The sequence below is a fragment of the Marmota marmota genome, unplaced genomic scaffold (genome assembly GCF_001458135.2).
Source record: "Marmota marmota marmota unplaced genomic scaffold, marMar, whole genome shotgun sequence".
NCBI classification, from domain to species: domain Eukaryota; kingdom Metazoa; phylum Chordata; class Mammalia; order Rodentia; family Sciuridae; genus Marmota; species Marmota marmota.
In genome coordinates this window covers 14,616,361-14,632,047 of record NW_026000272.1, presented here as the reverse complement: position 1 = coordinate 14,632,047, position 15,687 = coordinate 14,616,361, and the positions used below count along the sequence as shown (strand labels likewise).

The following is a 15,687-nucleotide window of genomic DNA, read 5'->3' as shown; positions in this document are numbered from 1 at the left end:
CTTTGAACTTGCAGTCTTCTTACTTCAGCCTCCTGATCTGCTAGGATTACAGGCATGCACCACCATGCCCAGCTACTGAAGCCCTGCTTTTAAGTTAAAAAAAAAAAAGAGCTGGGGATGTAGCTCAAAGGTAAAGTGCCCCTGGGCTCAATCCCCAGTACCAAACAAATAAATTCAACAACACTAGAATGAGGGACATTTTCTTAACAAACTGTGGGATAGGAGTGACTAGGACCCCTCTTTACAGACAAGAAAAACAAGAGATGAAAAAAGATGAAAAGTCAGCACAACAGGGATATGGAAAGTTTATTTGAATATACATTTACTTTGCATTAGTAATTGTGTTCTTGATCCAGGTGAGGCAAATTGGGAAGCATTTGAATTAATAACAAGTTGATTTGCAAGGTAAGAGGGAAGAGTCTTATTGTGTCTAGATTTCTATAAATTTAGTATTCACTACTAAAGTTGCTCCACTTAAAATACAGGATGTTGCTTGTATTATATTAACTTTTGTACCAAGTGGACATGAAGCTCACCTTTTCATTTGTGCCTCTTACTACATTAATAAAAATGCATTTTCTTGCCTGAGGACACACTCTCCTCCCTGCCACCAGCAACTATATTCATAGGCTGAAGGTCAGTGTGCCCTAGGCTATAGGATCTCATGATCTTTCATGTGACATGGGGTCATGACTCACGCAAGCACCATCAATATCATTAGTAGCAGTGCTTCAGGCCTAACTGCGCAGACTGGGACCTACTGGGCTCACAGGCAGACCTTGGAATTCCCTGTCCCGGTAAGAAGTGGAATTGAGCTTATGCATGACCTCTAAGGGTAGTTATTTTAGCTCTCTGGGAGTTTGGCTTATCCTGAATTACCCCACCTGAGGGTCCCAACAGCATGTGTTGGCTAAACTCTCAGGGAAAAAAAACAGAATATCCTCTCTTTAGAGAATACAAGTGATTGCACAGCCAAGGACCTTCCTATCAGCTGCGGTACAGAACAGCTTGACATCCAGGAGCCTTCCTTTTCTGATAACTGTGAGTACTGTGAACTTTGTCTTACCCCAAGATCTCTTCTTTAGAAATGAGGGAAAGAGAGGAAACAATACCACCAGGGAGACTGACTTTCAAGGAAATGAAAAAATTCAATGAAAACTGCTTTATTCAGAGAGGTGGGCTGAGATGGCCACAGTGATAAATACTAAGGTCATCTGCAAATTCACCACATGCCATCTACTGTTTCTGAGTACTTTGGTGGTATTATCTCCTTGAATACTCACAAACACCCAAGGGTGAAGGTGCTATTGTTTATACTTTTCAAATGAAGATCAGAGAAGTTTAGGAACTTGCCCCAAGTCACCAAGAGCTGAGATTAGAAATGAAACTACTTGTCTCTTGAGCCTGTGTTCCTAATCATTTTGTATGCAGGGATTTTTTACAAATTTGGGCAAATGACAATCCTACCTTGTCATTATACAGTGGGGTTGTTATTCATTAATTTGATTAGTTTGTTGATGATGAATACATTTTCTTGATCTATCTGGATGATTTGTCTCTCAGACCACTGAGCAGCCTCAGTTCCTAAAAGAGTAGCATTGGTCTGGAAGAGAAGGTAGGAAAAGAGAGGAATAATCCTTCCTCTCAAGTTTTTTCCCTGTCCCAGTACCTGATTGGTTGGGTGGAGTCATGGTGATTCATAATGGATCTCAGAATGTTGATACTGCACACAATGGCAAGATCTGAGCCCTGGCCACCACTGCCTTGGTGGCTTTTAATTCAGGGCTAAATACAGTGAGTAGGATGTTCTGAAAGAGGGGACAGATAAAACTTATGTTTAGGTACTACCTCCATATCTCTTCTCTTGACACTTCAGCTATCTTGACCTCAAAGCTCTTCCCTACCTTATATGAACTCTCTTCGCTGAATCTTCTCTTGTGGTAAGACTTACCAAAACATCCTAACGGTGTTCATCACATTTCCAAACAAGCGCATTGGGCAGTGATCACAATTTGGGTCTCAAAATCCAATCACCAGTGAGTGCTGCAAGGGAACTCATTCCCAGGTAGGATTCTCTATTCTTTCTTAATGTCTAAATCAGCCTTGATCATGACTCTGCAGTCACTAATTTTATAATACACAATTCACATCGATGGGTATTTAATTGCAGAACTGTTGGCTGTGAATAGTCCATATTTCCTCAAACCATAGTACCTTCTAAGTCTCTGATCCAGAAAAATTATATTGTTACTATTAAAGTATGACCCATGTGGGTATTATTGAGATGTAGAACAGGGCTCTTTGTAGGCTGTCAGATGGTTAGTGGTGAGGACAGGGTTTTTTTTTATTATTATTTGTAATGTCCTATTGAGGAACTAATACAGTTACTATGAGAGATGTGACTTATCCCCACACTGGCCATCCAACTTGGTCTCATAACAACAGGAAATTGAAACACAGATGCTTGTAAGTGGCACCCAGGTCACACATTCCCTTTCTTGAGTGGCAGGAAAGACCTAGTCATCTGGGTTTTCTCCTACTCTAAATAAAACCATGTAAAGACACTGATACCATGTTCTGTGACCAAAAAAAAAAAATGGACAAGAATCATTTGCTTGTCTTCCATGAGGATCAAAAGGAGGCATCCTGTAAGAGTGAAAATCCAGGGTTTCTAAAGCCAGACTAACTGGGTTCACATCTGGGTTCTGTCACATACTAGCTGTGTGACCTTGGACCAGTTTCATAACTTTCCTGTGCCTCAGTTTCCTGCCCTGGATAAATAGGAATGATAGCACACACCCCAAGCTGTTATGAGGTTAAATAAGCTACTGGATGTACACCTACAGTACTAACATTGCTACACCCCAGCTGTATGAGCTACTGTATGTAAAACCCTTGGAAAAGTGACTGTAAGACAGACAAGACATCCCTTAACAGCTGGCTGGTATAGCTGGTGTTACTCTGCTCATTACTGTTTTACTGGTAAAATGGGAGAGGCCAAGGGAGCCTAAGAACTTGGAGAATGAGACTCATCACCTCTTCTTTTTCCTCCTGAATAAGAATTTCTTGAAGTCATAGAGTCAAGATTCTTCGCTAAGTCTGCTCTCTTGCATTGAACACCATTGTCAGTTTCACTGTGTAGTTTTATTATTTGTTTGCTTTGTTGTTTGTTGGTTGGTTGGTTTGGTTTGGTTTTGATTTTGGGTACCTTCCCTCTGACTAGCTTCCTTCTTTGTGTTATAGTTCTAGTGATAATTCCTTTGGAAGAAACAGGTAAGCAAATATATGTGGGTCAACCTGTGATGGTGTTGTCTCTCTGTGCCTGATATAGTTTGGATATGAGATGTCCCCCAAAAGCTTATGTGAGATAATGCAGGAAATATTAAGAGGTGAAATTATTAGATTATAAGAACTGTAACCTAATCAGTATTTCATTTTATAATTGAATCATATTTCTTTATTCATTCATGCAATGATGGATGTTTAGATTGATTCTGTATCTTGGCTATTGTAAATAATGCTGCAGTGAAAATAGGAGTGTGGGTATCTCTTTGATATGTTGATTTCCTGTCTTTTGGATATACACCCAGAAGTGGGATAGCTGGATCATATGGCAGTGCTAATTTTTCATTTTTTTGAGGAATCTTTATACTGTTATCCACAATGGCTATACTAATTTATATTTTCACCAACAGGGTTATGAGCAGCCTCTGGGCTGCTCTCTTTTCTCCACAGGCTAGCATTTATTCATTCATTCATTTATTCACTTAATTTGTCTTTTTGCCCTTCTTCTACCGGGATGAAATGGTATCTTGTTTTATATTCAATGTGCATTTCACTGATGATTAATGATATCAATATTTTTTTCATGTATTTATTGACCATTTGCATTTCTTTTTAAGAGATGCCTAATCTGACAGATATGTACATTTTTTAGTTGTTTTTTTTATTGAGGTTTTTTTTTTAGTTCCTTATATATTCTGGATGTTAATTCTTTGTCAGATGAATAGTTTGCAAATGTTTCCTCTCATTCTATTGTCCCCTCATTCTGTTGATTGTTTACTTTGCTGTCCAAAGGCTTCTTAGTTTGAAATAATCCCATTTTTATTCATATAGATGGCTCAGTGAAGAAACAAAACTAAGATAGACATATATTGTTTTAAAGCTTCTTTCTTTAAGTACCTTTTGTGGAGAGCCTATGTACGTACATAGAGAAATCCTTCATTTTTTTCAATGTTTGCATTTTATTTGATGCTATTGATATAATGTAATCTATGAACAAAAGGGTTTTATAAAAAATGCCACTCTTTTCTTTCATCAACCAAATCAATTCCCTAGATGTTTGCCAAAGAAAGGTATACATAAGTGAAACACATAAAAGATGTTGCATACTCCTCTAAGAATAAATTATGACATAATAGAAATAATATGTCCAGTTTAAACTGACTACTGAACATATATGAATTTGCTGTCTTAAAATAGCAGGAAATATACATTAAATACTTTTTGTTTCCCATTTCACACTAAAATACCATTTTTTCTAGTTAGGAAAATTAATTATTATATCAATTCTTACTCCAAATTAATGTCTGAATTCAGTGCAATGTCATGCATGAACTTCAACAGAATTTTGTCATGAAATACAATAAATTGATTATTCAATTAAAAGGAAGAGAACATATATGGGGATGATCTTGGTAAGGGACTTGACCAACAAGATATGAAAACCTAGAAGGTAGATTTAGAAATTAAAACAGGAATTGTACATACATCAGTAGAACAAAATAGATTTTAGGCACAGACTCATGTGAATAACAAAATGAAATGATAACATTGATATTGCAAATCAAATGATGCCCCATGGTACTCTGTTATAAATACAGTAGTCTCCCTTTAACTGAGGGGAATTATGTTCCAAGAACCCTGTGGATGCCTGAAACCATAGATAGTACCAAACTATATAAGAACTATGCTTTTTCCTATATGTTCTGCAACATTGTACCATAAGTTTATCTGTTCTTCCATGTTTTATACCCTGGTACCTCCTTTGCATCATTGTTCCTGTGCTTTGGAGCCATTATTAAATAAAATAAGGGTTACTTGAACACAAATAGTGACTAATAAGCAAGTAGCATATATCCAGTGTGGATCTGCTGGACAAAGGATGATTCGTGTCACTCCTGGGCAGGATAAAGTGGGATGGCATATGATTTTCATCACACCACTTCAGAATGGTACACAATTTAAAACTCACACATTGTTTATTTATAGAATTGCCCATTTAATATTTTTGTACCATAGGTTGAGCACAGGTAACTAAAAACCCTGGAAAAATGAACCTGTGGATAAGGAGGGATTATTATACTGCTGGTAACAAGTGGCTGAGCAGGGAGGTGACTGTGAGGAAGAGGTCCATGGGTCCACTTGGTTATCTGGATTTCATTGTCTTTTTTAGGATTTCTCAGTCGTGCTGTCTTCTTGAGACTGTGTGTGGAGTCAACCAGTCATGGATAAAGGAAGACGTGAAGTCAGTCCCAGTGCACCGGCACGGAGTACCAAAAGGAAGGCAGATGAATACTTAAAACCCAAACTAAGCTCCAAAAATGTGCTGAGTTTTTTGCTAGGTAGACAACTAGGGAGGCATGAAAGTGATGTGGATCTGTCAAAGTGGCTGTTGATGTTGCAACGAGCAAAACCTGGGTGGGGTTGGCCTTTTCCAAAACACCATGTGGCTTACATGCTTATGCCTGCCCAGAATCTTGGAAAACCCAGAAAAAAGGGTGTAGAATAAAAAGTCTTCCTTGTTTCAGCTATTGACATAGAAGCTGTATTTTTACTTCTTTCTGTTCAATGTGTGTTTTCTGACGTAGCCTTCTTGAGTTGCCCTGGAAGAGATCCTATTATCCATTCTAACATTCCACACAGGAATTTTCAAACTCAAGGGGATGGTGAGGTCACTCTCCACATCACATCTTTTGCACTATTAATCTGTAGAATAAATGTGAAGGCATAGCTCTATGGTGTTTGGCCGCTCAGAACCAAATACTCTTCCCCCAAGCCATTTTAGAGGGCCATACATTCTGTTTCACTCTAAAATCTGCTTGCCTCAGTGAGAAACATTGTTTAATAGCAGGCCATGAGCTGGGTAGGAGGTTTCAAATACTTTTTCATAATGATGCTCATGAGGGCATAATTTACAAACTAAAGCATTGTGTCTTTGTTGGTTCTATTTAATATGAAAAATCAGAGCATTGACTGTTGGAAATGTTATACCTCAAGAGCCTTGTAAAGATAATTGTTCTTCTCATTGTTCCCAAAGAACTGGAATCCCCAGGTGCTTCTTCCCCCCTGTGCCATGTGAAATAAATTTGTTCAGATCACAGCCAAATAGAAGAAAATTCATTTGAATAAAGTGAACACCTGCTTTCTCTCCTTCTCCTCTCCCTATGTTGCAGGGGCTATTCCTCTCTCTCCCTGCTTATCCTGTTCTCTTCCAGATTTTATTATGCAGAAATGATTGAACCTCTCAATGTCCTTTCCACCCTCTTTTCTGTTTCTGTACCCCTTGCCATCCACACTCTGATTTTGGCAGTGCCAGAAATATCCCCCAGTGTGTCCTGAGAGGTGCAGGTGAGGATGGGGGACAGAGGAAGCAGGGGTTAGGGGAGGACACTACTGCCCTCTGCCAGCAAAACACAGCTTTGGGGAGAGGGAGGAGGAAGCACTGATGCTGAAGGACAGGAGGGAAGCAAAACCAGAGAGGCAAAGAGGAAATAGCCCCCTACACTCCACGGCCATCCAAGTGCAGAGAGGATTTAGCATGGTGAGAGCATCAGGTGGCAAGGGGGAGTAATCATAGCATGAGCCCACTGAGGGAAAAAAGCAAGTAGCTCAGAGGTGAGTGCTAGATGGTAATAAAACCCATGGAGCAGCACTTGGGTATGTAAATAGATCCACACTAGCACAGCAGGGCAGCAGGAGCTTCTGGTGGAACTTCTGCTCTCAGCTGAACCTCAGAGCAGTTAGCAGCAACTATTGGGCACCTCACTTCCTGTCCTTCCATGGAGGATGCATGAAGAAGGTGATCAAGACAAGGGTAGGATCTCTGAGCACTTCTCCACAGAATGGTGTGCACTCACACTGGGAGTCTAGATGAGTTGGAAACTAAAAAAGACCTCATCACAGAGCAGGGATGGTGGGCTGAATTTCCTGAAGGAAAATCCTGGATACTCCTAAGTTTCTGGAGGGGTGGGGCTTCTAAGCATCTCCTTAGAGGGCTGCACTTGTGTCTCCTGAACTCAAAATCACAAATAAGAAATTTAAAAGAGGAACAACCAGCATTAAAGTAGAGAGGAGAGGAGAGGGAGGGAGGGAAGGAGAGAGAGAGAGAGAGAAAGAAATTTGCTTGGACTTTTTCTAAGAGGAGTTTTCTCAGGAGGAATGATATGAGGCTATGTCACCTTAACAGAGAAATTCCTGGTGCATATGAAGTTCAGGGACTCAAGGCTGAATGACACAATATTTCTCCCTGTGTCCTGCACTCTCTCATTCTGCTCCTTAATGTCAGCCTGCTACCTCTCATTCAGATTAGTGTGAGAGAGCAAGGAAAGCCAGGCAATGTAGCCTTTATGTCAGCTTCCTAAGGAACAGAACAATGGAAAGAAGAAAAATAGGATATATCTGACTGTATAGAAAACTCAAACATTCAACCACTGTTTGCATAGATAGCACTCACTTGCTGCTTTGACCAGATGAAAAGATGCTTTTCCCAGCACAGGGTAACACATGGAGCCCTGTTAGCATCTACATTGCCATGGGGGTGAGGTTGTTACAAGGAGGAAAACCAAAAGAAACCCTTTAGCTTCATTTGCTCTTGGACCAGATGGGACAAAATGTGGGATGAACTCTCAGGCTTTCATTCATAAATTTTAACTGATAAGTCTTTTCTATTCACCCAGTCTTACAATGTATGAACAGTACTTCTTACTGTACTGTTCTTAATCAAACCAACCAAAAACACCAGGTATGGTGCTATGCCAAGAGATTCCCTGAAGGAATCATCATATAAATACCAGACCCTTCCCACCCCAGATGCTTAATAAAAGGACAGGACATTAAACTATTTTAGAGGGAAATTTTGTCTGCTCTCAGTTGTGTTGGCCCCTTCATCTGAAGATAAAACACCCATTTTCCTTTTACCATTGAAAGCTTTGCCTTATATTCCTACTCACTCAACTTGGATTTCTTTTCTATGGGCACTGAGTCAACATTCTCAGGCTGAAACCTATTGGATTGGGTCACCAGATGTGATGTTCCCCCAGTGAATATGTGGCTGCCCAGATCTTTTCTCTGTAGCCACTATGTGTGGGAGCCTCCCATGTTACAGCCCACTAGTGGGTTTTTTTATTTTAATTTTTTAGTAGTTGTAGATGGGTAGAATGCCTTTATTTTGTTTATTTATTTATATGTGGTGCTGAGGATCCAACCCAGTGGCTCACATGTGCTAGGCAAGTGCTCTACCACTGAGCTACAACCCCAGCACCCCCCCACTAGTGTTTTTATTTTCCTTTCCTCCCTGCAGGCAAAGCTCCCCGTTCTATTTTTCCTACTATGTCTCTCTCAACCTGACATAGAAGTTTAGGGACCTCCGGATGATGTTGGCAGGGTATAAGAAGAATGCTGGCTGGAGTGCAAGATGGAGAGATGAGTCATGTCTGTTTATAAGTCTCATTACCATGGCAACTCCTGCCACAAGTTATGTATTCTAATTAGGTGAAAGTTAAGTAACCAATGCGAACAAATAGGGCAAGGTCTTCAATCAAGTCCATGGGGAGGAGAACAAGACACAGCTCAGCATATAAGACAAGATTCATCCAAACATCAGGGCCTTGGCCCACTCTAAAAAGTGTTATTTCACTTTCAATAAATCTATGTTCTGCTGATACTTCTGCGTGTCTTGCTCAATTGTTTAGAATGCTAAGAACCTGGGCCCCAACTGGACACCTCACCAGTATCACCTCCAACTTGCCATGGCTCCCCTTCTGAGGTGGCTGGGGAATGCCCCAAGTTGTACAGATACAAGTGGCAGAGGGGTGATGATTGATGCCTTCCTGGGGACGTGGTAGAATTTTGAACTCTAATTGCATGTGAGTCAGTCAACTGGTCCTTCTCCTTGAAGTTCTTTCCATTCCTTCCTTTCTCTTTCAGCTCCTATTCAAGTAGGGACATCCATATGAGTTAGGTATATGAGAGGTTCTCACTAGGGCTGATCACTGTGAATGCCAGCAACAGGAAAACAGGACTGATCCTTAGAAGTAGTTGGTGAGTTTACTTGTAAAGGGGTCAAGTCGCTTGTCATGTTAAATAGGGGGTTCAAGTCCCCTGAAAGGCAAAAACAAATATGGGATTCAAGTGCCCTGATTGTAATTTATTCTTTTTTCCCTCTCCTTCCTCATCTTCTACTCTGGCTTCCATCTATTTTCCATGTATCTGAAAGTGCATTTTGATTTAATGTAATGGTTTAATGTGTTCTTTGGTCTGTTAATGTGTGATGGCAAAACCAGGCCTGGTTGTAAAATGGAATAATAAGAATGTTATCATAAAAAAACTGGTGCCTGGGGAAACAGTTAGTCCCTCTTCCCTTCCGTCAGCCTTTCCTGAGGAAACTAATTAACCATAGGACCCTACCTTTGGATTGTAAATAACTATCTCTAGGAGCCTGACTACTCCCCTTTGAAGTGTAAACACTACTATTCCTGGCTTCAGACACAGGCTAGAGATTTATCAGAGGTCTGTGAGAAGAGCCAGGTTTTCCCCTTCTCACAGTCTGCTTCTGTAAACATGCTTTCAGATACAAACCCCCGACATGGCCTGCTATCATGTAGACTAGAAAATTTATGGCACAAGATAGCCTGTAAATGCTGTGAGAACTGTGGATGGGGGCTCAGAATTTGAAGTTTGATCTCCTCTGGGCCTGCTGATGTAAAATAAAATTTGAATTCTCCCACTCTCTGGGTGCCAGTTACTGCTTCTTGACCACAACATTTTGGTCTCCTGATAGGGAAGTGACAACTGTGCCATCTTTGGGCCACCAGTGTGGCAAGCTGTCCACACTGATATTTCTATAATAATTTGTGTGGATATTTGTATGGTAATTTGTATGGCACCACTACGGGTTGCCCCTTGAAGCAGACAGGACAGCGCCACCTGACAATTCAAGGATCTCCTGAGCCTAGAGGGCCTGTGCCTCCAGAAGGGAGTGTCCGGAGTCCCTGGAGAGTTGGATAAACACCTGCATAGTCTTCCAGATAAGGTAAGGCCAGGACCCAAGACCATAGCCAGGACTGTCCATAAGGATGGAAGGGGAGATTGATCGCCTCCCATGGCCGCCCATAAGGGAGCTATCAGTGTAGGGAACCTCAAAAGGAGGGGATGTTTTAAACTTTCTACTGTTTGTGTGAGTGAATGTGAAACTATTTGTGGCTCCACAGCTTTATGCTATGAAGTCTGAGTGAGTCCTAACCTGCAGTTCTGTGGTAACTTCATATGGCATAATGGCAATTCATGTCCTATAATAAGGCCTCTGAACAGGGCCAGCCAGGGTTTATCTGACTACACCTTCAGCCAAGAAGCTCTTTTTGGGGACACAGCCAGGTGGGTGCCTTGCCTGACACCCCCCCTTTGTCTATCTTGTGGTATCAGCACAGGGTGGGACATGGGAAGAACACAGTAAAAACCTCCAGTCCTGGACTGTAGTATGATTAAAATTTTTAAAAGGCTACTCTGAGGAATTCAGGATTAAGCTGCCAATGGCTGACTCCACACTCTCTGTGAGCTTGAATGGCCTGCTTTTGATGGTGACTGGCCTCTGGAAGAACCCTCCATGTCCCCACCATCAAGGCAGTTCACCACATTGTCACCAAAACTCCAGGCCACCCAGATCAGTTTCCTCACATAGATTCCTGGCTCCAGATTGTCTGGACTCTGCCCCATGGGTGCAGTTCTGCATCAGCTCCAAGGGCCAGTGTAGGGTTTTGTTAGCCAGAAACATGGCGACTCCAAAGCCCACCAAGGCCATCCATCAAGGGGACTCCAAAGAGGAGCCACTGCCTCTGCCAACTATAGACCCACCACTCCATCACCAGCTCCCAGTCGACTAAATTCACTGTCTAATATCATGTCACTATCTGTCTTTGGGGCCACCTCATCCACCATCTCTCTTGGTGGCCACAACCCCCCTCACCAGAAAACTCTAGGCCAGAACTCGTGGGGAGATGACTCAGATCCACTCAGCAGCCACGATCCCTCTAGCTGCTCCTTCATGAGACCCTTGGGCCTCCACAGGTCAGTGCAGATGGCACCATTCAAGAAGGGCGCTCCATTTTCTACTATCAGCCCTTCAACATCACTGACCTCCTGAATTGGAAGCACCAAACCCCTCCATACTCAGAAAAGCCCCAAGCACTCAGAGATCACCTGGAGTCAACCTTCCAAACCCATCGATGGACCTGTGGAGACTGCTGTCCCCTCCTCCTTACCCTCTTCAATACTGAGGAGAGAGGACACATTCTGACCAAAGCCCAGAAGGGGCTCCAAGAACAGGCCCCCGCACAAGAGGTAGATGCTGAGGCCTGGGCACGAAGGGCAGCCTCAGAGGAGGACCTGGCCTGGGACCACAACTCTGAAGAGGGACAACCACCCGGAGCAGTACCAAACCATCCTCCTCCAAGCAGGAAAGCAACCCCCTATGTTGGGAAACCATGAGGAACATGCTTTCCAAGAGATTAAAATGCAATTAACCTCAGTGCCCACTCTTAGGTGGTCCAACATAACAATGGCATTCAACCTATTTGTGGCAGAGAAAAATGGAACTGCCCTTGGGGTCCTCACCCAAGAGTTTGGCCCCTACACAGACAGAGGCAGACAGAAGAGGCATGAAACAAAAAGTGNAAAAAAAAAAAAAAAAAAAATCTCTACAAAAGACTTCAATGTATTTAAGCTTCCTATTTCCTGTTGCTCTATCTAACAATGGTTAAATTTGGCCACAGGCCTGAAAGAGATCAGCATTCCAGGTGCTGAACACCCCTTTACTAGTTTTTCACAAACATTTATGGGCTCTCTATATACGTAACAATATATATAATAACTTGAAAAACAATTTTTTAAAGCGGGAAGTGTGTTTGTAAATGCAAACTGTGATAAGAAAGATTCTTTAAGGAAGCCTCTGGCATTGGGCCAGAGCTTCACAAAGATGTTTACATTTCAAAGAGAAGAGAAGAGGTTATTAATTGGGCCCCATGGTAACAGCTGGCAGTGGGAGGAAAGAAAGGGGAGAAGAAGCTCTCCCCTTCTCCGGTGCTATCATTGAAGGGTTAACTTGCCTAGAATACTGAAAGAAAAAGCTACTTTTATGTGAACTTCTGCAGACTGTGAACTTCTGAGCCCCTCCTCTTACATGCTGTGTATAAAGTTCTGAAACTGCCTGAACTCAAGACTCAGGGAAATTAATTGATTTTGGGAAAAGCCTTACCCTCTGAACCTGGCTACAGCCAAATAAAACTGCTTCCTGCTGTCTTTGGTGTCCTGCCTCATTTGTCCCCTACAACAGACACAGTTGCTGAGAATTCTATGGTCATATGACCCATTGCCCCATTCACTGGTGAAGAGTTTACTATAATAGGTGCAACTGCCTCACAGGCAGCCAGAACTTTCTGCAAATCCCACACCTGTAAGCTCTGGGAACATCCTGTATTGCATGAGTTTCTGTACTTGCCAGAATGACTGGTTACCCTCCTTGGATGGGATCGCCTCTTAAAACTGGGAGCACAGAACACCTTCACCCTTTATGCTCCTACTTGCCTGGCCCTAGGAAAAGAACCCACTATAGTTATGGCAGTTACGTTACCCAAAGCAGTTGAATGGAGACTATGCTCCAAACCCAACTGCCATTGAAAATCCTTCCTCCTTGCTTCAAGAATATCCCTTAGACTGGGCAGAAAACAACCTGGCTGGATTAGTCAATAATTCACCCCCATTATTTGTTTAACTCAATCTGGGAGCAGAAACCATCAGACTGAGATTATACCTCCTTGGGAGGAAAGCACACATTGGGATAAGGAAGCCCCTCCAGACACTGAGAGACTCGTGGTCCTGATTGAGTGCCAGTGCCTCTGCAATAAATACTTTCTCTTGGCTGGTGCAAAAGCCAAACAGCAAAGATTACTACCGGCACAAGATCTCGGAGCAGTTAAGAAGGCAGTAGTCACTTTTCACCCAGTGGTCCCTAACTCCTACACACTCTTGGGCTTGATTCTGCCCCGAGCCAAATGGTTTACAAGCCTGAACCTGAAAGGATGTTTCTGACTACCCACATGAGTCAACTCCTCTTTGCATTTCAATGCGAGGACCCAGAGACTGCAAAGACTCAGCTGACTCCCCAGGGCTTTAAGAACTCTCCCACCCTATTCAGGGAGGCACTAGGCAGGGATCTAACTGCCTTCCTGAATTGTGTCTGCTACAATACACAGATGACCTCCTCTTGGACATCCCAGATTGAGAGGCCTGCAGAACAAGAATGAAGCCGTACTAACTCTCCTTTCAGAGGCTGGTTACAGAGTCTCCTGGGGAAAGGACCAAATCTGCCAGAAACGTAAAATATCTTGGGTTTCACATTACACTGAGCCATAGGTCCTTAGGACCTGAATAAAAAAAAGAAAAAAACAAACAAACAAACAAAAAAAAAAAAACAGGAGTTCTTGGGAGTGGCTGGCTTATGTTGGATCTGGTTTCCTGGGTATTCAGTGGTGGCTAAACCACTGTATGAGGCCACCAAGGGGTTGGAAAATGACCCCCTACTGGGGAACCCAACAGGAACACGCTTTTCAGGAGATTAAGATTAAATTAACCTTGGCACCCTGTCTTTGACTGCCTGACATAGCAAGGGCATTCAACCTCTGTGTTGTAGAGAAAAAATAGGACTGACTTGGGGTCTTCACCTAAGAGTTTGGCTCCTGGCAGTGGCTAGTGGCTTATTTATCAAAACAACTGAACTCAGTGGTGACAGGGTGGTCCCTGTGCCTAAGAGCTCTGGCAGCCACTGTGTTCTTAGTTTGGGATGCTGACAAGCTGACCCTGGGATAGAATGTCAAAATATAAAAGTCCCACTGACTTCATGGATTGCAAGGGGCACCAATGGCTGACCAGAACCCAAATGGTCTACTACCAACAGCTGTTATGTGAGAATCCCTGCGTAAAATTAGAAAAAGTATGCACCCTAAACTCTGCATCCTGGGTGCATCCAGAGAAACCTAACCCAGAGGGAAGGCACTCCTATAACACACTTAAGTGGCTAGCAGTGCCAAATAACATGGACCATACCAGGCCGGTTCTAGGGGACTCCTCAAACAGAAACCCTGGGGGATGGAAAACACCAGGTGGAAAATGAATAGCCATGGGGCACCCTAGTCCAGAAGGGGGAAATTAGGGGATCCAAAATCTGTTAGAGACCAGTTTTCCTGAGCCCCAATATGTAGTCACAAATTCCACATCCCAATTCTGTGAAGGATGCCTGCCAAGTGATATTTGGGCTCCCTTAGTGAGGATAACAGGACCCTGATTTAACCAACAGGATTGCCAACTTCTTGTAAGTCCAAATGGGACCCAAATTTTATATATATATATTTCTCCAACCCCCTTTCTTACAAATATTGACAGAAGAGCCCCATATAAAATTTACTGCCCCATATATCCAACCCCCACACACAGCATTTCTGTCTTACACTTTTCAGGTATTCTGGAGATTGGGGTACCAAGTTAGTGATGGGTCAGTACTACCAAAGATAGCCCCAATAGCCAAACTTTCAACACAGGGCTGTCTGGCCCCTCAGTTGAGCGTGTTCTTATTCTGTGGAAATAATGTCTATGCCTGCCTTCTCACAAACTGAACAGGTACTTGTACATTAGTGTATTGGATTCATTCTCTCCCTATGTGCCTCTTTCCCATCCATTTGATATACCAGTATACCAGAAAGTAGATTTAAGAGAGATTTTGGGCTAACAGATGTCCTAGTGCAACTCAGGATCATTGTTGGAGTGGGGGTGGGAGCAATGACATTAGGACACTCTGTATCTTCAGTATAACTGTTTTTCCCCCTGTATTGCCAAGGGCTTGATGTAATCACTGAACAAATAACTGAATTCCAACAAAGAAATAGACTCTCTGTGCAGTCATGGTACTTCAAATCCACAGGGGGTTAGATCTGCCACAAGAGAGAAAATGGAATATGTGTAGCCCTAGGAGAAGAATGCTATTTTTATACAAACAAATCTGGGTTAATAATGAATAGGGTAAAAAGACCAAGAGATCTACTTTTCTTATGTGTATCCCTTTAATTTCTTTCATCTGTCTAATTGCTCTGGCCAGTGTTTCAAGAACTATGTTAAATAGAAGTGGTGAAAGAGGGCATCCCTGTCTTGTTCCAGTTTTTAGAGGGAATGCTTTCAATTTTTCTCCATTTAGAATGATGGGCTGGGGCTGTAGTTCAGTGGAAGAGCACTTGCCTAGCATGTGTGAGGCACTGGGTTCGATCCTTAGCACACATAAAAATAAACACATAAAATAAAGACATTGTGTCTATCTACGATTACAAAAAAAAATTTTTAAAAAGAATGATGTTGGCATAGATAGAT

The 15,687-nt window shown here is 42.4% G+C and overlaps 1 protein-coding gene across 2 annotated transcripts; it reads left to right on the top strand.

Annotated features, from left to right (window-relative positions):
- Positions 1 to 708: 708 nt before the first annotated feature.
- On the top strand, positions 709 to 5,824 carry LOC125614341 (embryonic testis differentiation protein homolog B-like). Of its 2 annotated transcripts, XM_048796988.1 has the most exons (3): positions 709 to 797; positions 952 to 1,041; positions 5,456 to 5,824. In XM_048796988.1, the coding sequence occupies exon 3, from the start codon at positions 5,507 to 5,509 to the stop codon at positions 5,789 to 5,791; it is 285 nt and encodes a 94-aa protein (XP_048652945.1). In that variant the 5' UTR covers positions 709 to 797; positions 952 to 1,041; positions 5,456 to 5,506; the 3' UTR covers positions 5,792 to 5,824. The 2 variants fall into 2 exon arrangements, with proteins under 2 accessions (XP_048652945.1, XP_048652946.1); XM_048796989.1 differs by lacking the exon at positions 709 to 797 and having other exon boundaries at positions 808 to 1,041.
- Positions 5,825 to 15,687: the final 9,863 nt, after the last annotated feature.